This window comes from Argiope bruennichi, chromosome 8 (assembly GCF_947563725.1).
Source record: "Argiope bruennichi chromosome 8, qqArgBrue1.1, whole genome shotgun sequence".
Lineage (NCBI taxonomy): Eukaryota > Metazoa > Arthropoda > Arachnida > Araneae > Araneidae > Argiope > Argiope bruennichi.
In genome coordinates, this window is record NC_079158.1 from 15748273 (window position 1) to 15775787 (window position 27515).

Here is a 27515-nt window from a genome sequence, read left to right on the forward strand (position 1 = left end):
TGCACTGCAGAATAATTTTCTTAATTTATAATATCTCAAGGAATTCTTGAACAAAAACTTCATGGATTCAATGAAAAATTCAATTTTTAGTTTTATTTTTAAAAGGAAAATAAACACTGCCACTAATAATAATTTTTTCGGTTTATAAATCTATTTCAAAAACTATGAAGTTTAAATTTTAAACAGTCTTTTGGTCCTAAATAACCATATTCTGCATAATACTCTCGACTCTCTAACTTTTAAGTAAAAAAAAAAAAAAAAAAAAAAAAATTATATTTTTTGAGTTCACATCTGACAGATTAATTAAGTTTTGAATATTACAATATAAGATCAATCAATATTTTTATAATCTAGGCCAATCACTCTTGAGAAACACTGGGAGATGACTGCCGTATCTTCTTTGAAATGGTCGATGAAGAGATGTATAAACACTCGTTTTTTTAAAATAGTGATGTTGAAATTTTCATAAGTTTTCTCAACTTTAGTGATTGATTTAGTTGGTTGGAGTGCTAGTCTTTATTTAAAATATTAGCGGCTTAAAAATATTTTGTTAAATAAGACTCACATGGCACATATGCAAAAATTTAAAATTCGTAATTCATTAGCATTTATTGACTAAATTATATAAAATATAATTATTTATTTCATTTAGACCATTTGTTAACAGATCTATGTCTATTACAAAAAGTTTACAAATTATCTGTTAGGTTCCAATTAGAGTAGATATCTTGTACATATTAAACCATATTTGCCTTAAATAAAAATGTTTAATAGGATCAGTAATATAGGTATTGTGAAAAATTATAGGAAAACGTTTCCTTGCATTTCCTTTTATATTTATTTCATTTCATAAGACACGTGCTGAAAATTATATTTTTATACATTTCATTTTGAATGTTAGTTAACTTATTTTTAATTTGAGCTTATGTCAATATGATGACAACACGTTGATAAAAAGTTAATTGTTTTCCCATTAACGTGCAACATGCTCGTGCGGCTTAAATTTTATTTTTATTTTGTGCTAAATAAATTGTTGAAAAATATGATTAAAAATATAAATTTAATTTGTTTGTTAAAGTATTAGTATCATTGAAAAGATTATTTTTTGTACTTCCGTATGATGTACAAATCAATTTTGTGCTGTAATATTTTCGGGCGTTATAGCGGAAAGACACCAAAATTTCGCTTAGTTTTTAATTAATTAAATATCTAATTCAAAATTCAAAAAAAAAAAAATATCTCCGATATGCACATTCCAGGCCTCCAAAGCATACACGCGCCGAATTTAGTTGTTGTTGGTCGAACGGTCTGGCCTGTAGAACGCCAACCACACACATACACACACACTAAGCTTTATTATAAGTACTATCCGCCTTTGACAACCAGCCGGTTCGCCAATCTTAATACTCGTTAAAATTTTAATTTAAATATTTTATGTAACCTTTCTTTGAATAGCTTCTCTGTCAAAATGTTTTTTAAGCTTTAAATTGTGATAGTCATGATTTACTCAGACAATTATAAATGCCTTAAGCCATAAGTAATATGTATCTATCGAACTTTCTATCCGCTCCTGTATAATTTCAACTTTAAATTGTTAGTGGAAATGATTAAACTGCAATTAATATTAAAAAAAAGTTTACTGAAACCAAGTCTTTCTATTTAAATATGAGTACTGAAAACATAGCCGTTCAGCATTGTCAAAGAGATAATGAACTTTTAAATAAGCAAAAATGGATAGAAACATTAAATTTTATTTTTCGCTTTTCGTCACCAAAATATGTATTTATATTCAACAAAAATAGTGTTATAAGATGAATTTGTTATATAAAATGGATATTTCAGAGGCCTAGAGAAAAAATGAAAGTTTTAATTACTTTCCTCAAAATTATATTGTAATTAGATTTCAATATCTTTGAAATGTTCTAGGTGTCTTAATTTTTGAAGAAATTAAATAGAATTTATAAGAAAAGTTTCAGTTAAATATCAAAAGAAAATAGGTTATCCATTTTATATTTTGAGTTTTTTTAGACAATTAAAAGTCAATTCTAGTTCTGAGAAACAAATTTCATGTGAAAATTCAGCAAGTGAGCATAAAAATATGTCTAAAAAATTAGCATTTCAATGAAATTACAAATTCATACACAGTTTTATACCAAATAAATTTATATTGGATAATAAAGAAAAATAATAATAAAAATTAAAAATTGGATCGCTTGGAATATTTCGAAATTTTAAAAAAAAATTGGCATCCTTTAATTTTTTAAAAATAATATTTCGTTTTCAAAAGTTTTAAAAAAGAAAATTGACATATTTATATCTTAATACATATGCATAAAAATTTCATAACACTAAGTGAATAATTCGGAAAAATGCCCATAAAGTCCAACGTCCCCTTAAGTCTTATGTGCATTACAGAATAACTTTCATAATTTATATAATATCTCAAAAGTTTCTCAGATTCATCACAAAATTAATTTTTTAGTTTTCCTTTCAAAAGGATTTAAATGACTTGAATAACAATATTCTATTTTGGTCTATCCGAAGTTTGAATTTTAAACAGTTCTTTGGTATTAAGAAATCATATTCTGCAAAATATTCTTGAGACTCGAGCTTTTAAATAAATTAATAAACGCTTCTATCTTCTGCCATCAAATTTGACCGAATTGTTAATTTTCGAATATTAGAATTTTAGAACAATCAACATTTTCATAAACTTAGGCCAATCAGTCTTGATAAACCCTGGGCTTTGATTAAGATATCATCTTTGAGACGGCCAATGAAAAGATCTAAAAGTGACCGTTTTTATTCACAAGTGATATTCAAATTTTCAAATATCGGTCAGTTTTAGTGATGGAATTAGTTGACTGGTGTGCAATTTTTTTTATTTAAAATATTACTGTCTCAAGAATATTTTGTTAAATATGATTCAAAGAGCAGAGGATCTACATAAAAATTAAACATTCGTAATTTATTAGAATATTTATTGCCTCAAGTTACAGAAAATGTAAATATTTAATTCATTTGGACTATTTTAATGCATCTATTTCTATAATTAAAGGTTTAAAGGAGATGTATATTAAACCATGTTTGACTTAAATAAAACTGATTTATTGAATTCATAATGCAGATATAGGAAAAGATCATAGAAACCTTTTTTCTTTGCATTTATTTTTTAGAAAATATCATATTTCATTTCATGCAGCCACGTGCGGAATATTGCACTTTTCTTGATTTAATTTCCAGCAACAGTTAACATTTTTTTTTTTTATTTGAGCTTTTAGCAATTTGATGGCAATACGTTGATAAAGGCTAATTTTTGGATAATTACGTTGATAAAGCGTAATTTGCTCATGCAGATTAAATGTTATATTTATTTTGTGCGAAATGAATTGTTAAAAAAATAATTAAATTACTTTTTAAAAAAATTCCTTAAAACTGGAAATTTAATTTATAAGTTAAAATATTAGTATCATTGAAAAGATATTTTTTTAATTTGATGTAAAAATCATTTTTGTGCGATAATATGATCGGAAGTTATAGCGGAAAAACATCAAAATTTTACTTAATTTTTAATTAATTAAAATTCTAATTTAAAAATTCAAAAAGAAATCACTCAGGTGCACATTTCCGACCCTCAAGGTAAACATGTGCCCAATTCGGTAGCTGTAGGTCAAACAGTCTGGCCTGTAGAGCATCAACACACATACACACGCTGAGCTTTATTATAAGTACTAGCCGCCTTTAGCGACCAGCCAGTTGGCAAGTATTACCGTTTTCTACAATTTTCAATTAAATATTTAAAGTAATTTGTCTTTTAACAGCTTCTCTAACAGAATATTTTAAGCTTAAAATTTTGATTGTCATATCAATCTTATATTGTTATTTGAATCTTACATCGTTCTGTTAAATTTACTAAATATTTTCCTTATTTTTTGTCATTTTCTATGAAATTTCAACTTTAATTCAAAGTGAAAATGCTGAAGTTGCAAATAATATAAGGACATTTTTAATGAAACCAGGCGTTTTATTTCATTTATCATTATTATTGTTATGTATTTATTATTGAATATGAGTACTGCAAATGGAATCGCTCGGTATTTCAGTCTTTATGTGCACTACAAAATATTTTTCGTAATTTATGTAATTAACTCAAAGAATGTTTCAACAAAAATTTCTCAGATTCAACATAAAATTCAGTTTTTAGTCAAAAGGATTTAAATGACGTCAATAATAATATCTTGTTTCGGTTTATAGATATATTTCAAAAATCATGAAGTCTAAATATAATACAGTTCTTTGGTCCTAAGGAATCATATTGCGAGAAATACTGTGGGCAGACCAAATTTTAAATAAATAAATGAAGGTGTTTTTATTTTTATTTTCAGCGATCAAATAAGACCGATTTATGAAGTTTTGAATGTTTAAATCTTAGAACAATCAATATTTTCATAACCTTAGGCCAATCAGTCTTGAGAAACCTGGGTACTGATTGGCGTATTTCCTTTAAGATTATCGATGGAGAATCTGAAATTACCCGTTTTTATTGAATAGTGATTTAAAATTTTCATAAATCAGTCAGTTTAAGTGACTGATAGATAGATTATGAATGAGATTAAATAACTGCCTTAATCCATAAACAAGATAATCAAAAAATTAAAAACTTGGCAGCTTCCATGGAACCTCTAAAATTTTCTTTAAATAACTTTGATCAAAACAATTTTTAGGCTTAGCCATGTTTTGGCGTCCCCATTTCAGGTGAACCCTGCTCCTAAATAAATCTTATCCCATTTCTGTAAATAGTGTAAATGTTGAAATGCTTGTTTAATTATATGTAGCCTTAATAAATTAATTGTTTGTCTATTTCTGATATTATGATTTCCTTTTTTAAAATTTTCTCCTATTTTCAGGGAATCAACGAATCAATTCCAGTGGACTTGCATCTCTTCTAGAAAGGACTGGATTATTCAAAAAAAAAAAAAAAAGTATGCCTCTGGATATACCGCCACCGTCGGTTCATCTCTTCGGCAAAAATGGAAGTAACTGCACATGTGGTGTGAAAACAAAAGCCATCATTTTTATATGAAGCAGTGGCCTTTCAGCCGTCATCGCAGGGTTATTATTCGAAACAGGCTTGTCAAATTTTCTTAGTCCTTATTTTTTTCATTTGAGTGCAAAAAAATTAAATAGAATTGTGTTGATATATATATTTTTAAGCAGAGTGGTGGCCGAAGTCAGAGAAGACACACTGAATTTTAACTTTGTTTTATTTCCATCCTGGAAGGCATGATTTATGAGCAAGCAGAAGCGACAAGCACAACACAGAACGACACAATAAGAAATGAGGAAAAGCTAAAAGAGAGGGAAAAGTACAGTACTTTTACAATGAGATTTTGATAGGGATTTCTCTACACATGTCGACCCAGGCAAGGGAATCATAGGGATCTTTTAAAAGAATGTGCTTGGCTGTCAACTTCTTATCCCTTCACTCTTCACTTGTCCACTTTTAGCCGCATCAACAATTTTAGAACTTGTGTTGAATTAATTAAATAGAAAAAGAGGAATGAGATTAGAAATAAGAGAATATCTTAGAATGAAGTCAATACATACTGAATTGAGGAAAAATTAGGAATTTAATTGTTTAAATTAGATTTTAAAGCATTATATATATATAATTGAAAAACGAATCCATTTTAATTAAAAATAGCACACACTTACGCACTTATCATTTTTTCAATTTCGTTTTATGAATATTGTTAATGCCATTTTCAGAAGTTTAAAGTATTTTTTATTTTATCCAGATATTATTAAGAATTGCCTTTTACTTAAGTTTTATCTTTCCTGCCACTTAAGAAAGTGAGTTTTTGTGTATTATAAAACTAATTTCTATAATTAGTACTAAAGGAATTTTGAACAAAGTTTAAAATTAAATTTCTTCTCTGAATTTGCACTATGATTCGTCGTTTCTCCAATAGAGTAGCACGAGTTGCACTCATCGAATTAATACGAGGTTGTTGGTTGTTGAATTGATATGTCCGCTACTCTCCTCATTAATCCAATAGAATGGCCCAAGAGTTTAAAGGTTGTTGAAATGACATGTCCGGTACTTTCGTCGTTCCTCCAATTGAGTAGCTAGAGTTGCACTCATCGATTTAATAAGAGATGGTTGACAATAGATTAATAAGTTGATAGATCGTCTATTTAATAAGAATAAGTTGACAGCTGTTGAATTGGCATTTCCTCTACTCTCGTCGTTGCTCCAATAGTGTAGCAGGAGTAGCACTCATCGTTTTAATAACAGGATGATGGTTGTCGAATCGACATGTTCGCTAATCTCATCGTTGCTCCAATAGAGTAGCACTGATCGATTTAATAAGAGGTTGATGATGGTTGAATTGATATGTCCGATGCTCCCGTTGTTGATCTTATAGAGTAGCACTCATCGATTTAATAAGGGTTCGATGGTTGTTGAATTGACATGTTCGCTACTCTCGTCGTTGCTCCAATAGAGTAGCACGAGTAGCATTCATCGATTTAATAAGAGTTTGATGGTTCTTGAAATGACACATCCACTACTTTCATCGTTGCTACAGTAGAGTAGGTAAAGTTGCTGTCTTTGATTTAATAAGATTTGAATTAATAAGATAAGTTGGTAGATGGTTAGTAAATAAGATAAATTTATAGTTGTTGGATTGAAATGACCGCTACTCTTGTCATTGCTCCAATAAAGTAGCACTCATCGATTTAATAAGAGGTTGATGGTTGTTAAATTGGCATGACTTATTCTCGTTGATCCAATAGAGTACGCGCTCATCGATTCAATAAGAGATCGATAGTTGTCGAATTCGCATGTCCAATACTCTCGTCGTTGATCCTATAGAGTAAGCACTCCTAGAAGTGGCGTGTCCGCTGCTCTCGTCGTTGATTCAATAGAGTAAACGCTTCTAGAATCGGCGTGTCCGCTGCTCTCCTCGTTGATCCAATAGAGTAAGCGTTTCTCGAATAGGCATGTCCGCTGCTCTCGTCGTTGATCCAATAGAGTAAGCGTTTCTCGAATCGGCATGTCCGCTGCTCTCGTCGTTGACCCAATAAAGTAAGCGGTCCTCGAATTGGCATGTCCTCTGCTCTCGTCGTTGACCCAATACAGTAAGCGCTAATAGAAGCGGCATGTCCGCTGCTCTCGCCATTGTTCCAAAAGAATAAGCTCTCGTCGAATTCGCATGTCGGATCCTCTCGTCGTTGATCCAATAGAGTAAGCACTCATCGTTTCAATAAGAGATCGACGATTGTCGAATTTACATATATGATACTCTCGTCATTGATCCAGTAGAGTAAGGGTTCGTCGATTGAATAAGAGATCAATGGTTGTTGAAATGACATGTTCGTTGTTCTCGTAAATCCAATAGAGTGGCGCTCTTCGATTCAATAAGAGGATGATTTTCGAATAGATATATCAGCTACTCTCGTCTTTGCTCCAATAGAGTAGCGCGAGTAGCACTGGTCGATTCAATAGGAGGATGATGGCTGTCGAATTTACATGTCCGCTACTGTCATCATTGCTCTAATAGATTTACACTAGTTGCACTCATCTATTTAATATGAGTTTGATGAACTGATATATCCGCCAACTCGTCATTGCTCTAATAGAGTAGTACTCATCGATTTAATAAGAGGTTTGTGGTTGTTAAATTGACATGTCCGTTAATCGCGTCCTTGCACCTATAGTGTAGCACTCATCGATTTATTAAGAGGTTAATGGATGTTTAATTTGCATTTCCTCTACTGTCTTCTTTGTTCTAATAAAGTAGCACGAGTAGCACTGATCGAGTTAATAAGAGGTCGATGGTAGTTGAATTGATATGTCCGCGACTCTCAACATTGCTCCAATAGATTTGCAACATTTGCACTCATCGATTTCATAAGAGTTTGATGGTTGTTGAATTGCCATGTCCGCTAGTCTCGTCGTTCCTCTAATAGAGTAGTATTCATCGATTTAATAAGAGGTTGTTGGTTGTTGAATTCACATGTCCGTTAATCTCGTCTTTGCACCAGGAGTGTAGCACTCCTTGGTTTAATAAGAGGTTGAAAGTTGTTGAATTGACATGTCTGTTTCTCTTGTTGTTGCACCAATAAAGTAGCACGAGTACCAGTCATCGATTTAATAAGAGGTTGATTGTTAAATTGGTCTGCTCTCCTTTTGTTCCAATAGAGTAAGCGCTCATCGATACAAAGAGAGGTCGATTGCGGTCAAATCGACATGCCCGCAGCCCTCGTCGTTGATCCAATAGAGTAAGCGCACATCGATTCGAAAAGAAGTCGATTGTTGTCGAATTGACATGCCCGCTGCTCTCGTCGTCGATCCAATAGAGCAAGCGCCCATCGACTCAATGAGACATCGATGAATTGACATGCCCGCTGCTCTCGTCGTCGATCCAATAGAGCAAGCGCCCATCGACTCAATGAGAGATCGATGAATTGACATGTCCGCTGCTCTCGTCGTCGATCCAATAGAGCAAGCGCCCATCGACTCAATGAGAGATCGATGAATTGACATGCCCGCTGCTCTCGTCGTCGATCCAATAGAGCAAGCGCCCATCGACTCAATGAGAGATCGATGAATTGACATGCCCGCTGCTCTCGTCGTCGATCCAATAGAGCAAGCGCCCATCGACTCAATGAGAGATCGATGAATTGACATGCCCGCTGCTCTCGTCGTCGATCCAATAGAGCAAGCGCCCATCGACTCAATGAGAGATCGATGAATTGACATGCCCGCTGCTCTCGCCGTTGAACCAATAGAGCAAGCGCCCATCGACTCAATGAGAGATCGATGAACTGACATGCCCGCTGCTCTCGCCGTTGAACCAATAGAGCAAGCGCCCATCGACTCAATGAGAGATCGACATGCCCGCTGCTCTCGCCGTTGAACCAATAGAGCAAGCGCCCATCGACTCAATGAGACATCGATGAATTGACATGCCCGCTGCTCTCGCCGTTGAACCAATAGAGCAAGCGCCCATCGACTCAATGAGAGATCGATGAACTGACATGCCCGCTGCTCTCGCCGTTGAACCAATAGAGCAAGCGCCCATCGACTCAATGAGAGATCGACATGCCCGCTGCTCTCGCCGTTGAACCAATAGAGCAAGCGCCCATCGACTCAATGAGAGATCGACATGCCCGCTGCTCTCGCCGTTGAACCAATAGAGCAAGCGCCCATCGACTCAATGAGAGATCGATGAATTGACATGCCCGCTGCTCTCGCCGTTGCACCAATAGAGCAAGCGCCCATCGACTCAATGAGAGATCGACATGCCCGCTGCTCTCGTCGTTGATCCAATAGAGCAAGCGCGCATCGACTCAATGAGAGATCGATGAATTGACATGCCCGCTGCTCTCGCCGTTGAACCAATAGAGCAAGCGCCCATCGACTCAATAAGAGATCGATGAATTGACGTGCCCGCGGCTCTCGCCGTTGAACCAATAGAGTAAATGCTAATCGATTAAATTAGTGGTTGGGTTTATGCACTCGCAAGTATTCAAAACAAGAAGATAAAATAGAATTTTTAGAAAAACTAATGTATTTGAATTATCCTCTTATCGGCTTCGAAATGGTGTTCAAGAAATGCCAATTCCTAAAAAGGGAAGTTTTAATTTTTAATTCATATCGTCGGAAACGGAACATTACGCCCGTCAGTTGCCAAGACTATAGCCGTCAAGTACGCCATGCGAACGCCGCAAATCTAAGAGAACTACAGAAGACAACACAGTATCATCACGTATGGGACATACTGGATTTCCTCGTGTTGATTACTCTATTGTGCTTTTTCTCGTCCCTGTGACCCTGCGTTCTCAGTGCTCCTCAGTTTATGTTTTATACATCTTTTATTATTTTGCCTATATATAATTTTGTATACCTATTCTTTTCTGTGTCTTCTGTTTTTTTTTTTTTTTTTAAAGTATTTTTCAGGATCGCTATGGATATGAACGCCGATGATGCCTGTTCGAAAATTGGAACAATGAATGGTTTAAAGACGAGTTCTGTATGTGAAACTCCTGTACAAGTTTTATTCGGAGTTACTCCAGATGAGGACAAGTAGGATTTCTCAGGCAGTTTGTATATCTGCATGATATGTATATGCGAGGTAACTTTTGTTTCTGCTTTTTCTCGGCCAGTACATACTGTTCATCATATGTATTAATATCTTTACTCGTTTAACTGTATTTTAAAATTTGGTGAAATGTGATTTGTGTTGATTATAAGTTTTTTATTTAATATTTTCCAGATACAAAAAAATGGTTCTCAGCTCTAAAATGGAACATTCCACTAGAAAAATTGAAGTATATCTTAAGGAATGCCAGAGTTTGCACCCCTCAGGGGCTCACCTACTATAGGTGAGTACGGGTGTCCCAATCCCGAGGTACCCAGGGATCTTTACTCCCTTTCTGTTCGCACTCCTCTACGCCTTCTGCTTTTTGCTGTATTTTTTCTTTCCCTCGACGGCAAGCGAGGGAGCTCTCCATGAGAAGCAGTCGCCGCTCTGTTTGCTTCTTGCTTCTCATGGACAGCCAGAAACCCCACGTGTTGGCCGTGCGTGGCGACCCATTAGACGGGTGGTACATTTCGGTCCCCGGTGTATCAATCGGCCGGTATCCTAGGCACATGGCTGGGCTGCTCAAGGGGATCAAGCGAAGGGGTCACTCCTTGGGCTTGGCGTTAAGGGTGGTCACTGTCCCCGGGGGTGACTCCGAGCGTATAGGTAACCGATCAGCACTATGGTAAGTACCGAGGCTGGAAGTGCCCAGAGCCGGTGGCTGCCATCCCTTGTTGGGCTCCATGGTGGGCGGTGCCGTCGGGCCTGAACCCCCATCGATATCGTATGGGCAAAAAAAACTTTGCTCCCTTCAGTGGGCAACAAAGAAATTCTAACTTGTTTGAAAAACCATTTGACAAATTTTTCATAGTAAAACGCATTTCAGGAAATAACGAAACCTTTCATAATGTATCACCATTTCTTGTTGAAAAAGGAATTACAGGAACACTCGGAGAAGTCGCATCAACTCGAAAACTTCGCTCTGGAGATCTGCTTGTGGAGGTGAAAACCCGCAAGCAAGCCCAACAGATACTAAAATTATCAACTCTGGCTACTATAACAGTAAGTGTAAGTTCTCATGCAGCACTTAATTCTTCGAAGGGCGTTATAACTTGTGGCGAGTTATTTAACGACTCCCTAGAAAAAATTACCCATGAATTGAAACCTGAAGGAGTGACGCATGTACGTCGTATAACCATTAGGCGGGATGGACAACTCCTTCCCACAAAGCACTTTATCCTAACTTTTAATAGACCAAAAATACCAGAACGTGTAAAAGTCGGCTACATGAAATTAGCCGTCAGGCCATACATTCCGAATCCTCTCCGTTGCTTTCAGTGCCAGCGTTTCGGCCATTCGAAGGCCAACTGCCGCGGGACTCTCACTTGCGCCCGCTGTGCGGAAAAAAATCATGATAGCCAGCAATGTTCTGCACTAGAGAAATGTGTTAACTGCGCCGGCAATCATAGTTCCTTTTCTCGATCTTGCCCTCGTTGGTTAATGGAAAAGCAAATAGTAACGATAAAATTTAAAGAAAATATTCCCTACCCAGAAGCTAGGCGTAAAGTTATTGGCCAGGCACCAAAACCTGGTGTGACTTATGCTTCAGCTGTTCGACAACAATTTTGTGCAAACTGCTCTTGCTCTAACTGTGCGAAGAATATCAGTAAGAATACCAGTCAAACCAAACCAACTAACCAATCAGATTCGGATACTGAAAATTCTTTAACTAGTGTTCCTGAAACTAGCAAAACTGAAAAATCTCTACGCAAAAGAAAATCTAACAGATCGCATAAACTGAAACTTTCAAAACGTGGTATTTCAGAAAAAGAACTTTCTCAAAAAATGAAAAAATCAATTTTGCATAATTCTGTCGCTCTGGGACTTGCGAGTCAGGGCATAGTCCACAAGGATTTATCATCCATTTTTAGTGGCGTACCCAAAAGTCCCGATAGCATTTCACTTCATCCGTCTGAAGAGGATGATAATGACCTGCAAATGAGTTGCGATTTATCACCAACTCCATCGAATGCTCCTAGTACTTCTCAAGCGACATTTTCTTGATGGGTACTTTCGTCTCTTGGAACTGTCGTGGCACTCGGTCCAAACTAAATGAAATCAGAACCATTCTTAACAAATTTCATCCCACTTGCTTCTGTCTTCAAGAAACTTTCTTGAAAACCAATATTCCGCTAAAATTGAGAGGATATAATGCTGTTCGGAAAGATGCAGACCATGACTTGCATAATTCTGGGGGCGTCTGCATTCTAACCTCCAACTCCTTTCCGAGCACACCTCTTTCTCTCCATACTGAGTTGCAAGCAGTGGCTGTTCATGTACATGTGCGAACACTTATTACAGTCTGCTGTGTTTATTTACCACCCAATTCTACGGTTCGTCAGCAAGATCTGGACAATTTGGTTGATCAACTCCCTGTGCCATTTATTTTACTTGGTGATTTTAATGGTCATAATACCTTGTGGGGTTCTGAAGATACAAATTCGCGTGGGCGGCAGATTGAGCACTTTATTAATAATAATTGCCTCTGCCTGCTCAACAATGATGAAAAAACTTACTTTCACCAACCTACACGCACTTTTCACAATTTAGATCTTGCCATATGTTCCCCCATACTCTTGCCATTGATGAATTTTACTGTTGAAAATGAGTTGTACGATAGCGATCATTTCCCTGTGGTAGTGTCTTATGCTGATGGCGGAGATGGGATCCAAGGTCCACCTCGTTTCCGTTTCCAGCTAGCAGACTGGGATTATTTTAAGCAATTGGCCCAAATCACAGAAACAATGATTAATACCGTAGATATATCGACGGCAGTACAGCTTGTTCTCGACTGCATTTTAAAAGCAGCAAATAAAACTATCCCCAAAAGTTCATGCCGTCTACGGAAATTCCGCAGACCATGGTGGAATAAGGAATGTCACGACAGTTACAAGAAACAAAAGAAGCTTTGGAACAAATTCCGTAGGTACCCAACAAAGGAAAATCTTGTTGCATTTAAGCGAGCCAAAGCTTATGCTCGCCGCATTCGACGAATTAGTCAGAGGGAATCCTGGCTGAAATACGTTTCTTCTATCACGTATTCTATACCCAGTAAAAAATTATGGAAAAAGGTAAAAGCAGCCAATGGAATTTATCCTGAATCTTCATTGCCCATACTGAAATTGGGAAATATAGTATATTCTTCGCCTCTGGAAGTTGCTAATGTTCTCGGACGAGCATTCGAAAAAGTCTCCGCCATTGATTCTTATAGTCCTACATTCCTAGTGACTAAGAATCGAGCGGAAGAAAATCATTTAAATTTCACTACTCGCACAAGTATTGCATATAATATGCTTTTTAATCTGTTTGAGTTAAAAAATGCATTGGTTCACACCCATGATACTAGCCCAGGTCCAGATGGAATCACTTATAATATGCTTCGCCATTTGAGTGAGGTCTCTCTATCTAATTTGCTAAAACTTTTTAATAGAATATGGGTTGAGCAAAAATTTCCCTCACAATGGCATGAGGCTATAGTGATTCCAATCCTTAAACCCGGAAAGGATCCTGCTAGCCCATTGAACTACAGGCCAATCGCTCTGACGAGTTGTTTGTGCAAAACACTCGAGCGCATGGTCAATGCCCGCCTAGTGTATGAGTTAGAAAAACATGGATATATCTCGCCCTTGCAGAGTGGTTTCCGACGAGGACACTCAACATTTGATAATATAATCCATCTGGAAACGCAAATTCGTAATGCCTTTGTTCGCAGGAATCATCTTGTTTCCATCTTTTTCGACATCGAAAAGGCTTACGATCGTACGTGGCGTTACGGTATTCTTCATACACTTTTTAATTTGGACTTTAGAGGGAATCTCCCTATTTTTATTCAAAACTTTTTGACTACTCGAATTTTTCGTGTACGTGTTGGTAATTTTTATTCTGACTCTTTTATCCAAACTGAGGGAGTTCCACAAGGAAGTGTCCTCAGTGTAACACTTTTTATCACTCACTTTAGCGAAATTTTATGCCAACTTCCTCCATCTGTTCAAGGGACACTATACGTCGACGATTTGCAGATCTCTGCTCAAGGCTGTAATATGCACTTGATTGAGCGGCAATTGCAGAATGCAGTCAACAAACTAGTTTCTTGGTGTGAAAGAAATGGGCACACTCTCTCTCCAGAAAAGAGTCGTTGCGTTCATTTCTGCCGGAAACGAAACATGCATCCAGACCCTATAATTAATATTCGGGGAATTGCTATCCCCGTTGAAAATGACGTTCGATTTTTAGGTGTAATTTTTGATAGAAAGCTTACTTTCCTTCCGCATATTCTACATCTACGGAAGAAGTGTGAAAAATCTCTTAACATCTTAAAAGTGCTGTCAAATACATCTTGGGGTGCCGATCGCCCATCCCTACTTCGGATATACCAAGCCGTCATTTTATCCCACATTGATTACGGGTGTATGGTCTATGGTTCTGCACGCCCTTCTGTTTTGCGCCGACTTGATACAGTACATCATTCTGCCCTTAGAATTTGCTCTGGTGCTTTCCGCACATCACCTGTGGAAAGCCTGTATGCTATCTGCAATCAAATGCCTTTAGATTTGCGCCGACGGAAATTAACGGCACAATATTATTTCCGAGTGCAGTCGATACCGAAACACCCTGTTAGCCATTTGTCCCTTCCAGTTGGTCTTCGGAAACTTTATGACGCACGGCCCTCTCACACCCTTCCCTTTAGTGAGAGAATTAAAATTCTACTTCAAGATGCGGGACTTCATGATGTTGCAATTCAGACTTTTAATTGCTTTTCTTTCCCGCCTTGGGATATTCCAAAGTTTTCATTTTTGAATCCATTTTCAGGATTTGATAAATCCACAACCGCACCAATTATTTTTCAGCAACTTTTTAACTATCATCGCTGTCAGTATTATTCATATACAGAGGTCTTCACTGACGGATCAAAATCAAATAGACATGTTGGCACCGGAGTAGTATTACCTACCGAGACTCATAACTACTCTCTACCCACGTCATTCTCAGTTCTGACTGCCGAATTAGTCGCAATAATATGTGCCCTTCAAGTGATTTCGACTTCCTGTTCTCGCAATTTCTGTATTTATACCGACAGTATGAGTGCTCTGGAGTCTCTTTCCAATTTTAGTTATCGAATACATCCAGTTGCTTTAGACATATTGATTTTTCTTCGCACCCTCGAAAACAGAGACTTTAAAATCTTGTTTTGCTGGGTTCCGAGTCATGTCGGAATACCGGGAAATGAGAAGGCTGATGCTGCAGCAAAAGTGACAAGATCTCTTCTTCACCGAGAACTTCCACATAGCGATGCAAAGACGTTTTTTGCACGCCATGTCTGCATGTTATGGCAACGATCTTGGGATCAGCAGACTTCCAACAAGCTGCATTCGCTCGAGCCAAGGATTCGTTTCTGGCCTACCATCCCAATGCGTGGGCTCGATGTTAAATTAACTCGACTCCGCATTGGTCATACACGCTTCAGCCATAAACACCTTCTATTTGGAGAACCATGTCCAAAATGCTCGACATGCCATACAATTTTAAGTGTACATCACATTCTAATTGATTGTCCTGTTTTTAATAATCAACGATTACAGTTTTTTAATTCAGTTTCCATAGACATCCGTGAGATAGTGGGTGGCAGACCTCACCCTAATATTTTTAAATTTTTACAAACCATTGGTTTGTTCAATTTTATTTAGGTTTCATTTACAATTTTTAAAACATTTGTCGGATATTAATAGAATTGTAGTTTAAATTTTTAAAGTGTCGTTTTAATATATTTGGTTCAATTTTAAGATCATACTTTTACCTAATTTGAATGGCTTTTTAATATCATTGATTTTAATTTTTACCATTTGCGTGGCGCAGCATGGCCAGATTTGGCTTTTGTGCCAGAAAAATCAATCAACCAACCAGCCAGAGTTTGCAAGAAGCATTTCTTCCGGTTCCTCTCTTACTAGAACGCTGAAGAAAAGGTTAAACAAATTTGCATGCCCATTTGTTACAGAAGGAATATCTACAGCAGAAAGTGATTTATCTTCATTGTCTTCTTCAGAATCTGTAAATTCTACAACAACATCAACCCATGATGATCTACATCCAATTGTTCATCTGTAGAAGACAGCAAGCATCTCATATGTACTCCAACAGTATCAGCCTATGACACAAATAATCGTCTGCAGACAACTCCAAAAGCAAAGAAAAGTGTTTCCAAATTAAAAAAACGTCTATATGAAAATCTTTTCTCCTTTTGTGACAGCTACAAGTAAAATTGGCAGCTAAGCCATATTTGTTTGAATTAATTTGATTGTACGTGCATATGCAAGGGTGGTCAAACAGAGGAAGGCGTTGGTCGACAACAGAAAATACATTTGCACTTCATTTTTATTTACACAGCCCAATTGCATATCGGATGCTACAAAAATACTTTGCTTTTCCAAGCAAAACAACCTTACACAGGTATTTGTTAATATTTTCCAAATGTATATTAATCGGTTTGTTTAATACAGTATTCTGAGTTTGATCATTCATGGAAAAGGATGATTTTTCCGTATTACTTTTAATTTCTTCTTTGGTTAACTATTGTGCATTTTGCATCATTACCTCCCAAAAGTTTTTACATCCTTTAATGACCATCCCAAAGTGATCACATTAAGCAGAGTCGACTGCAATAAAAATATATACTAATAATATTTACTAATTTTTTTAATTATTATTTCAGGTGTACTTATAATGTTTCTAAAACTCCCAAGATCTTGTCCAAATTTGATCAAGTGTTTAAAAATGCAATAAACTCGGATGAGTGATAATTATATTTTCTTTCATTTGATGAAATGTCGATAAAACTAAGTTTAACATATGCTTCAGACTTAGATTGCACTGATGGGTTCCCTATGTGCAGACAGGGAAACAACGATAAACCACCATATGCAACTGACGCACTTGTATTCATGGCATGAGGAATTGTCAAAAATTGGAAGCAGGTTATTATGTAATCTTTTTATAAATTTTTAATATATATATATATATATATATGTAAGTAGAAATATATATATATAGGAATACATACAAAATATATTGAAATTCTCAAATAATGCATATATTACTGTTCTTTTGATAATTTTTTACTCATAAACCTGTAACTTAAGCACTAAATTGCATTTTTGTTAATTGCTTGTATTAGGTTATTATTTCATCTCCCCTACATTTTCAGTTTAAAGAGTTTCGTAATAGAAGCAAACGACATTTTACATTCGTGGCAGTTAGAGGTTGTCTCTGTTGTATGCGACCACGGTTAGCGGAGTTTTATGATTTTTAATAATTATATTTTAATGAACCATTACACTATTGTTTTATTCTAAATGTAAACTAATTTAATTAATTTCTTTCATTCCTTTATAAATATTTTATTACACATTTTGTTTCATTTTTTCTTCCCATGTTTTATAATAACTGTACTCATATTAAATTTCCAGGTCCAAGAAACAAAGGGCTTTTTCAAAACCTAAATGGGACATCATAGAATTCTAGCTTTATATATAAAAATAAGAAAATTTATGCAATGTACGATCCCCCTCACCTTCTAAAATCTGTTAGAAATAACCTGCTGAATCACGGTATTTATTATAAAGACACGTCTATTGGAAATGGTTCAGAAAATGATACTTCTCATATAGCCTTTGCAAACTGGAAATATATTGTGGATATATTTCCTATCTATATCTATCAGATCGATTCAAAAGAAGTCAGAATAAATCCATTTTTAAAAACACATTTTATTAATGCACCTAAAAAACACCGTTTTTGCTCTTGCAGCTTTTATTGGTATTTAATTTTTACAATTTTAACAATTTATAATATTTACACAAACCAAAACTTAAAGTTATGTCATCGGTATTAAATGTTAAAACTTTTTATATTAAACATATTTTGTATTAAAACATTGATGCCTATATTTAATACTTTCTTATATACTAATTGTAATTTCTTTGTTTTAGGAATTCAGTGCCTGCAGAAAGTTGACGAAGAAGCACATTGTAATATCCGGACTTAAGAAAATGAATGTGAAACTTGCAGCTCAGGTAAAAGTCATTTTTTACTCGTTGAATACTTTTTCTATTTACTATAATTTTAGTTTTTAATTGTGGTTCTCAAGCATATACTGATAAACCATTTCTTTCTTATTGTTTACTCTTTTAGGTACTAAGTCATACAGTTGCTGTTGCATTCTGAAAATTGAAAGTAATGCAATTGATTCAACACATTTCACAAAGAAAATGGATGTATTGTTTGATACTTTAAATTCTAGGACTTTAAAACATATAAAAAAGGAACTATGTGCATGTCACAAAAGATAACTGTCACATAAAAATTTGGAAAGTTAACTAAATCCTGGATTAAAACATGGAAAATACACTCAAGTAAAGGGAAAGAAAAAATTTTCCATGTAAAAATGGATGGATTTTAACCATAAATGCATCTCTGGGAATTTCTGACGATTTACTAAAAAATTATAAATTCATACTAATTGATTTAGCCAAGGCATGACAGAAAATACATTTGCATCCATAAGGTGCAGAGGAGGATTTAGGGAGAACCCAAATACATACAAATATAGGCTTACTAATCTAAAAGTTACTATAACAGACTTTTTCAAACTCTCAAGTGGAAAAAATTGGAGTTATTTGAAGTTATTAATTCTGAAAAATGTTCAAAAGAAAGTGTACGAGAAGATGTGAATACCTTAAGCTTAAGAACCTTAAATAGTGTTGAAGAAAATTTATTATGTTATATTTCTGGTTATTTTGTTAGAAAATATTTGTCATCTGATGATTGTTTGACATGAAAAAAGTTATTAGTAGATAAAGACAAAATCTTAGACAATTAAACTTTTTTTTTATTTACATTTGAAAGAAAATGATTATGTTAAATATGTGTTAAACTGGCCAGTAAATGATGTATTTCTATAATTTGTAAAATTACATGAATGTTTTATGACTAACTTCCACTTATTTTATTTCAAAATTTACAAGTGTTTTGTACAAAATAAATATGAACTTTTTTGATTATCATGAAGAGCACAAAGAGAAAGTGCAAGTATTTTTTTTATTATTATTTCTTCTTTTGTTAGGATGATGATAAAACATAAAGTAAAAGTGATGATCAATGATTGGAAACCCAATTTTAATTATAAAAACAAGATGAAGTATTTGTGACATCTTTTTGGAATGTTCCTTATTTGTTATATTTTATTATTTATCCTCAATAAATTTGTTTTATAGTATTTTTAGTCTGACATTTATTATAACATCTTGGTGCAAAGCTAAATAACATTCCCCCCCCTATAGTTAAAAAAAAAGATGATAATTAACTTAACAACTGAATTTTCTTTACCTTAATTACATTCCATAAATTTGTATATCTTTAAAAAATGCATGAGAAAGTAGGAAGAATGAATTTATTACTTCAATATATTCTGAACATATAGTAAAAGTTAAATTAATCTTCTAAAAGATAATTTCCTGGAGTTAATTTGTCAGAAATTATATTTGGGCAAAATTTTCTTTGAGGAAAAAAGAAAAAGGAATTAATTTGAAAAATACTTAATACTTCTTGAATTCTTTATCCTTGTATTTTGAAGAGTATTCATACTCTACGAAAAGGATAATTATTTTCTGTACATATGTAAAAAAAAAAAAAAAAATTATTTAAAATAAATACTTTTAGATGAAATTTTCATATGCTTTAAATTATTAATTCTCTACAAAAAGTGAAGTTCATATTTGTGAGGAAAGGATGCTTAATTGGAATTTTTTTGATAATATTCATTTAATGGATTATTCACACAGATTCATGAAGAGCAATTGTTTGCCTATTTCTGATATTATGATTCCCTTTTTTCAAAAAAATACACTTTACTACTAGACGCCGTCCTACAGATATACTTAAGAGAATGGGGATGTGCACTTCGTAGCAATTTGTTTTATATTTCAGTTAGAATATCTATTATTTAAAAATTAAGCAGAATTTTGCACCTTTTCTCCATAATTTCCGAAAATATTACTGCATATAACTAAGTTTTATAAAAATTTAAAATCTAAAAAAGATCATTTCTTTAATGATAACAATTCTATTTCTTTTTCTCATGATAAAGATGAATATGTGTGCCTGAGTATACATATTAATGCTATGCATACAGAATGTTTGACCTAGAACCACCAAACATGGCTTCTATGTATTTTCAAAGATAATAATATGCACTTTTAATAATTTGATGTTATAATTAAAAAATTAGCTAATTAAAATCGTAAGTAAAATTTTGATACTTAATCATCTTAATTTACATAGATATTATTGCTCAAAACATTTTGCACGATTATATAATGTAAAAGTTGTCTTTAATTTAGTTGTTAGGTATTCTTATTTCTGAATTTTAACAATTTAAAATAATTTTGAAAAAGTTTTGGTTTTTGCATTGAAATTGTTACTGTACCATTATTTCATCAAATTAATTGCATTAGTTTCTTCCATCGCTGAAGGTGAAGGAACAAGGATTCTGTTAAATATTATGTAGTTTACATGGAGGAATATACAGCAAAGCAAAAATAAGAAGATAGATGAATTAGACAGTTATGTTTTTAATAGCGTTAATGTGGGATTTAACTACATTATAATGGGTTTTATTATATGTAATGTTCATAAGTTATTAAAATAGGGCAGTTTTTAATGAGGGACAATTTTTTGTTTAAAAAATTTGTTGATGGAAAATGAGCAGGAATTTACATGTAAGAGATTTAATTGAAATAAACACAACCAATATTTCATGAAACTAATTGGTCGCCAAAGGCGGATATTCTTAAGTAAAATAAAGAATTCATTCAAACAATCTAGAAGTATGATTGTAATTACAAATTCATGACTTTTATTTATAATTTCTTGTAGATTTAAAAAAAAAATTTCTATAAATTATGCTTTGAACATTTGCACATTCATATGGTCTCTGCAAATATTTATTTTTGCAAGTAAATAAATTTGAATTTTTGTAACAAAGTAAATTAATTATAAGGGAGTTAAAATAGCGATGTACTACATTTTAAAACAATATTTACAATACGATTTCAATTTCTTTTTACCAATAAGTTGGCAAAATAATATGCATATTCGTACTTCAACAAATTTTTTAATTGTAAGTTAACATTTTTAAAGTGGAACCATTTAACATTTCTCATTGATCTGGTCCTAAAGATTAAACAAAATTTTCTCAGCGATTTTAACAAATCCGAATTTATGTATTAATATACAGCTGCATCGCACAAGCATCTTATTGTAATAGAAAAGGCAGAAAACTTAAGTAAATGAACAATTGCTTTACTCGAATTATTTTATTGCATTTCATATGTAAAAAAAAAAAAAAAAATTTTTTAATCAAAAAGCATATGATTTTCTGCATAATGAAAGCATATGATATTCAAATATTTTTGCCTTACCTAAAATCTATTATGGTACTTTGTTTTCAAATGTTCAGTATAATATTGAGATATATACAGAGTGGTTATGATTAAAGCCCCACTTTGAAATGGAATACTTGGACCAAATGTTATGAAACTTGGTAATAGTTTAAAGGAGGACATAAAAATTTCTTTTCCGCCAAAAAAAAAAAAAAAAAAAAAAAATGTACAAAAACTCACCACCAGGGGAGAAATGGCGTTGTATGCAATATTGTTAAATAAAATAGGACATAAGAATCGGTTTAAAATATATTTACTTTTTTCTGAAACGTCTAACGTAGCATGTTCAATGTGTGTGTTATCTCAAAAGTACTGTTTATGGTGAAAATCTAAACAATTTGGCTGAACTGAAAGAAGCGATACACCGACATACGCGTAACTTTCCTCCAGATATGCTAAGAACTACTGTTGAGAATGCAATAATACGATTTAACTTGCTTTCTGAAAATAGTGAACGCCACATTGAACATGCTTTGAGTTTCAGAAACGATTAAACACTTTAAACCGATGTCTTCATGTCCTGTTTTGTTTAACAATATTGCAAACAGCGCTATTTCTCCCCTGGTGCTGAGTTTTTGAACTTTTTTTGGCAGAAAAGAAATTTCCATGACCTCCTTTAAACTATTACCTAGTTTGATAATATTTCGACCAATTGTTTTCCTTTTATGACCATTTCAAAATGGAACTTTAATTATAATCACCTTGTATATAAGGCAAGCAATTATTGTTCTAAAAATTCTGATTATTCAGAAATATATCATATTTGTATTTCTAGTCCCCCCCCTAACAAAATTGTTTTGTTCCCTTTTTTTTTTAATTGAAAAATGCCATTATAATTTTTTTTTCTTTTTTTCCCGCGTGTGAAATCTATTTCTTTGCGAAAACCAAAAATTATGCATATAGCAATTTACTATGAGAACTGAGGGTTCATGTTTCAAAACCTTCATTTACCTACTTCTTTTAATTTAATTTGTAAAGCAAAGTGTAAAAATGAAAAATCAACTTATTTTCATTTAATTGCTGGTGGTTTAGAGATTAAAATATTTTTGCTCTTGTGACTATTCCAATCCATTTAAATAATATTTTAGAAAGTTTATCAATTAAATTCCAGTCCATACGAGAGTAGAAACAAATTAAAATTAATTTCCAATTTTTATTACACTAATAAAATAAAAGAATGATTCTTAAATTTATTTTTATTAAGCCTTGACTCAAGATGCTCATATTTATTAAGTGTTAGTTTTGTTGCATTAACGTCCCGTTTAAAAGGAACACTAGAACTATTTTGGGAATAAACCCCTACTTTTGAGTCGCGGTCAGATGACAAGGACGGCGCCTAAGCTGCCCCCCTCTCCAAGTTTCCACACCTCACCGGCGGGTGGACGTTTGGTCTTGACGAATTTAACGTGCACCAGTCCCGCTTACACAACGGAATCGAATCTCGAACCTGCAACCCACTGGTTCGGAAGTCGAGACCTTACCACCGCGGCCTCAATAAGTACCGGTTTTAAGATGCATTTTTGTGTCACAAACGCAGAGTGATACTTCGAGAAGGAATAAGTGCTTATAATAGAAATTACTTTTCTTCTAATATAATAATAAGTATTAGGCATATAATTAGAATTATATGCTTGTTATCATGCCTTATATGCTTATAATTATTACAAATACACATTCTGCTTTACAGAGTTCAGAACGAAACAATAATATAACTAGCCGCCTTTGGCGACCAGCCGGTTCGCCAATCTTAATGCTCATTAAAATTTTAATAATTAAATATTTTATGTAATTCCTACTTTAATATCTTCTTCATCAAATATTTTAAAGCTTCAAATTTTGATAGTCATGAAATTCACTCTAAATAATATAAAGTCCTTCAGCCATAACATAATATGTATCTCTCTAATTTTCTGTTAGTTTCGGTAGAATTCATGCTTAAAATTAAAATGGAAATGACTAAACTGCAATTAATATAATAATATTTTTTACTGAAACAAAGCGTTTTTTTTTAATAATATGATTACTGATAATAGGGTCACTGAGCGTTTAAACTTTATGGGCACTAAAGAATATCTTTCTTAAGTTATGTAATATCTCAAGAATTTGTCAACAAAATTTTCTCAGATTCATCATGGACAGATCGATTTATTAACAATGTTTAATTTTAAATGCATCAAACTTTAAGAAAATAAAATGAATCGTTTAAAATAATCGGTCGAAAACAGGTTTAAAAAAAACTACTTAAAAAACGATGTACTTAAAACTATAAGCATATACAAAAAATATATAACTAACATAAATACAATTTACTTACTAAAGCATGCAACTAACCTAAAAATAATTTAAATCACCCGTTGATAACGGTTGTCATGGCAACAATCAGAACACAGTGCGCATGCGTGAATTTCTTCGCCAGTTACGTTAACGCAAAGGCGTGAATTTTTCTACGCCAGTTGGGGTAACGCTATGCAGAGATTATACATTTTTAATTTCCTTTATTCTGTGTTATTTTAATTCAAAAGTACTTCAGAATGAATCTGAAACATGGATTAATTAACAATGTTTGATTTTAAATGCATCAAACATTAAGAAAATAAACAGAATCGTTTGAAATAATCCGCAGAAAAATATTAACCCTAGCCTCATTACTGTTGGGAGAAAAACAAAATTGAAGCCTTACTGATTTGGCGGTGGAGAAAATGGAAGATTTTTTTGGCGGAAAAGTCAGTTTTTAATTAATAATAAAAATTCTAATTAAAAATTCGAAAAAAGGAACCCCAGGTGCACATTCCCGACCTCCAAGGTATACATGTACCAAATTTGGTAGCTGTAGGTCAAACGGTCTGGCCTGTAGAGCTCCAACACACACACATTGAGCTTTATTATAAGTATAGATGACGTTGAAAAAGATTTCGAATAAATGCTCTGAAAATTCAAGGAAATAAATCCATTTCTTTATCATTCTGTGAAATTTCTTAACACTTAAAATAAATATTTTAACATAAAATGTTCTCTTTGAATTAATACGTTTGGAATAATTCAGAATAACTATAGAATTAGTATTCAGAATAATATGCAAAATAAATAAATTAAAAAAAAAATTGAAATCTATATAAAAGCATTTTGCTGTTTCGAGACTCGAACTGAAGACCAGCAAAAATATGTTTCTCCTTTCGTGCTATCCATCAAGCCACATATCACGACGGCGTGTAAGCGGTCGAAGATTCTCAATACCATAATCGAACTGAAGTTTCGAATACAGTGCGACTCTGGTCTAAATGAACAATGCTAAAAATAGGAATGCAGGCTTTTCCAATAGGAGTGACAATTTTTTTGTTTGTATAGTTTTTTTTTTATTGAGGGTGCTAAGATAAGTGCTACTTTACAAATGAATCTATGATAAAAATTACACATCCCCCCCCCAAATTTATGCAGATGAGTAAAAATATTTTATCTATAAAAGTAATCTCCACTCAATCAGGAGGAGAAAGACCTTCATCGGAAACTTTTAAATCCAAAAATCTTAACCCACTCGCTGCGTAATCAATGTTTAGATGCAATTTTTGCAAATAAGTTCCAATTATTTTTCAAAGAAGGTGAACTGATACTATATGTCACATGATAATAATATAATAAAAATCTGTAATCGTAAAAGAAAACATTCTAAACTGCGAAAAAGCAGTCATGTAATAAAACTGATTGCTAACCCACAGAAATCGCGGATACGCAGCTGAAGGGTTAAACTAGACACCAGGAGTACATTTAGAAGCTTAATTGCTAAGCCATAATGATAAAGTTTCAAAAAAAAAAAAAAAAAAGGATGCAGATAAGCAATTATGTTCATTAAACACTTAGATGCAAATAGAATTTATGCTTTAAATTTAAAATTTTTCTGCTTCAGTCTGAACTCTCGTCACTCAATGAATGGGGCCTTAGAGGACGGTTTTAAGGTATCTGTCTACATTTAAAAGGCAATTTTTGGTCAAAATTCCCACATTTTTTATTGTTTTACTTTAAAACCCATTTATTTGGGTTACCATAGCTGTGTTTGTTTTAATTCTACGATAAACAAAAAGCGATATGTGATGTTTTATAAACCAATGGAGCCGAAACCGAAAGTTGGATGTTTTCCAATATTTTATCAAATACATGCCTCCTTGAATTATAATTTATTTTATAAAATATTCTATCAGCAAGATACGTGAATTAGAATACGTTTTGAGTACTCTTTATGCCGAAAGGATTGGCAATGACATCTCCTTGGGAACATTGTTTCTATTTGCAAAGCCCTTTTAGTACAAGACAAATGAAAACTTTAAATTAATTTTTTGAAAAACTTGGATTTCATAAAAAATTTAATACGCACAAAAATGATATCGTAAAAACTTTTTAATATATTACCTTGAAATTTCGTATGTTTGCTAACTTATGTGTTCGAAAGGCAATAAGCAAGGGGTATAACTTTGAACTGACTAGTTTTACTTTCAGAGCTGCCGAATGTTATTTTCAACAACAAATTTTGTGAAATGTTCAATACAGAAACACTCGATTTTTGCCATAACTTTTTTGAAAATGCACATATTTCTTAGATTCTAGTTCATCCCCTTCACCATAGCTGTAAATGTGTTGTGTAAAGAAATGATTGGAATATGTGCAGTAGAATTTTTTGCTTTGGTTGTAATTTTTACCCAAATTGACACATTTTACAGAATCTCAATTTGCAAAGAATTTCCTGATCCAGAAAATGAACTGAAATAGTTGATTAGCGAGATTTTTCGAAAATTTGTCTCCGTATATAGACAGATACTTTAAAGCTTCTAATAGTTCAAATTGTAATAAGGTAAACATCGCGAGATTTCACAAACTGAGGAAAAAAATTACGAGCTCCGAGAGTTAAACTTTACTTTAACCCAGATTCTTTTAATCATGTTACATTAAAATATATTTAGAATTGAAATTGGCTTATGAAAAGCGATTCATTTAGCTTACGAGATAAATTTAATTTGATTAATAAATTAATTTGGAATCAAGAAAACAATCAAGTCACACCAGTTTGTGCGAAATAAGGAATTGAGGCAACTAAGTTTCTTTCCTAATGAAAAGTTTGTCAGAACTTATACCAGCCTATATAACTTCTTGCAAATACTGATGAATTTGGTACGAACCATACTTGCCCATGACCGTAGAAAGCGTTAAAAATAAAAAGGTCCAGCGACAGAGCGGTTAAATTTAGTTACAGAAATTTCATAGCCGGGAATTTTTTAATTATCCATAACTTCATATGCAATTTTTTAAAAATTTATATGTAAATATTTATATTAAGTATTACATAACGGAAAATTGCATAATAATTACATTCCTTTCTTGCTTTGGTATTTTATAAATTTATTTCGAAAGGTTTAAAAAAGTTTCACATATTCTTTACTATTTTATTGTAGTCGAACTAAATATTTTTCCTGTGCTGACTATGTTTTTAATATATAAATACATGTCCATACTTACGAGTTCAATTTTCCCCGCCATATTTAAGCGTGAATATTTTTTTGTTTTTTACAATTCATTTTCCCTTTAATGTATAAATTAAGTTCCGTCTGTATTTTTTAAAATCTAACAACTTTGTTTATTCAATTTCACATTGTCAAAAAGATTCATTTATATTGTGCAGAGGTTTAAAATTCGGTACTGTATCACATTTGTTATTCATACTATATTTCTAAAAACTAACTCCACTCTCTCTGAAATTTTAAGCATATCAAATTTACTCTCCTTGATTGAGTCTTGGACATATCTTATAAATATTCGGATTTTTTTTGTTGGAGTTAACCGATGCTCTAAATACAGTTCAGATTCGAGTTGGCTCTCCTGATACCGA

The 27515-nt window shown here is 33.3% G+C and overlaps 1 protein-coding gene and 1 long non-coding RNA gene across 4 annotated transcripts; both read left to right on the plus strand.

Moving 5' to 3' along the window:
• Window positions 1-10877: 10877 nt before the first annotated feature.
• Window positions 10878-12155, plus strand: LOC129981511 (uncharacterized). The gene has a single exon (XM_056092369.1). The coding sequence runs from the start codon at window positions 10878-10880 to the stop codon at window positions 12153-12155; it is 1278 nt and encodes a 425-aa protein (XP_055948344.1).
• A 3902-nt stretch (window positions 12156-16057) lies between these two features.
• LOC129981532 (uncharacterized) lies at window positions 16058-19344 on the plus strand. 3 transcript variants are annotated; one of them, XR_008785321.1, is made up of 4 exons: window positions 16058-16595; window positions 16858-17119; window positions 18134-18217; window positions 18336-19344. It is a non-coding gene; the product is annotated as an uncharacterized LOC129981532 (long non-coding RNA). The 3 variants fall into 3 exon arrangements; XR_008785322.1 differs by having other exon boundaries at window positions 17004-17119; XR_008785320.1 differs by having other exon boundaries at window positions 16058-17119.
• The last annotated feature ends 8171 nt before the right edge of the window (window positions 19345-27515 follow it).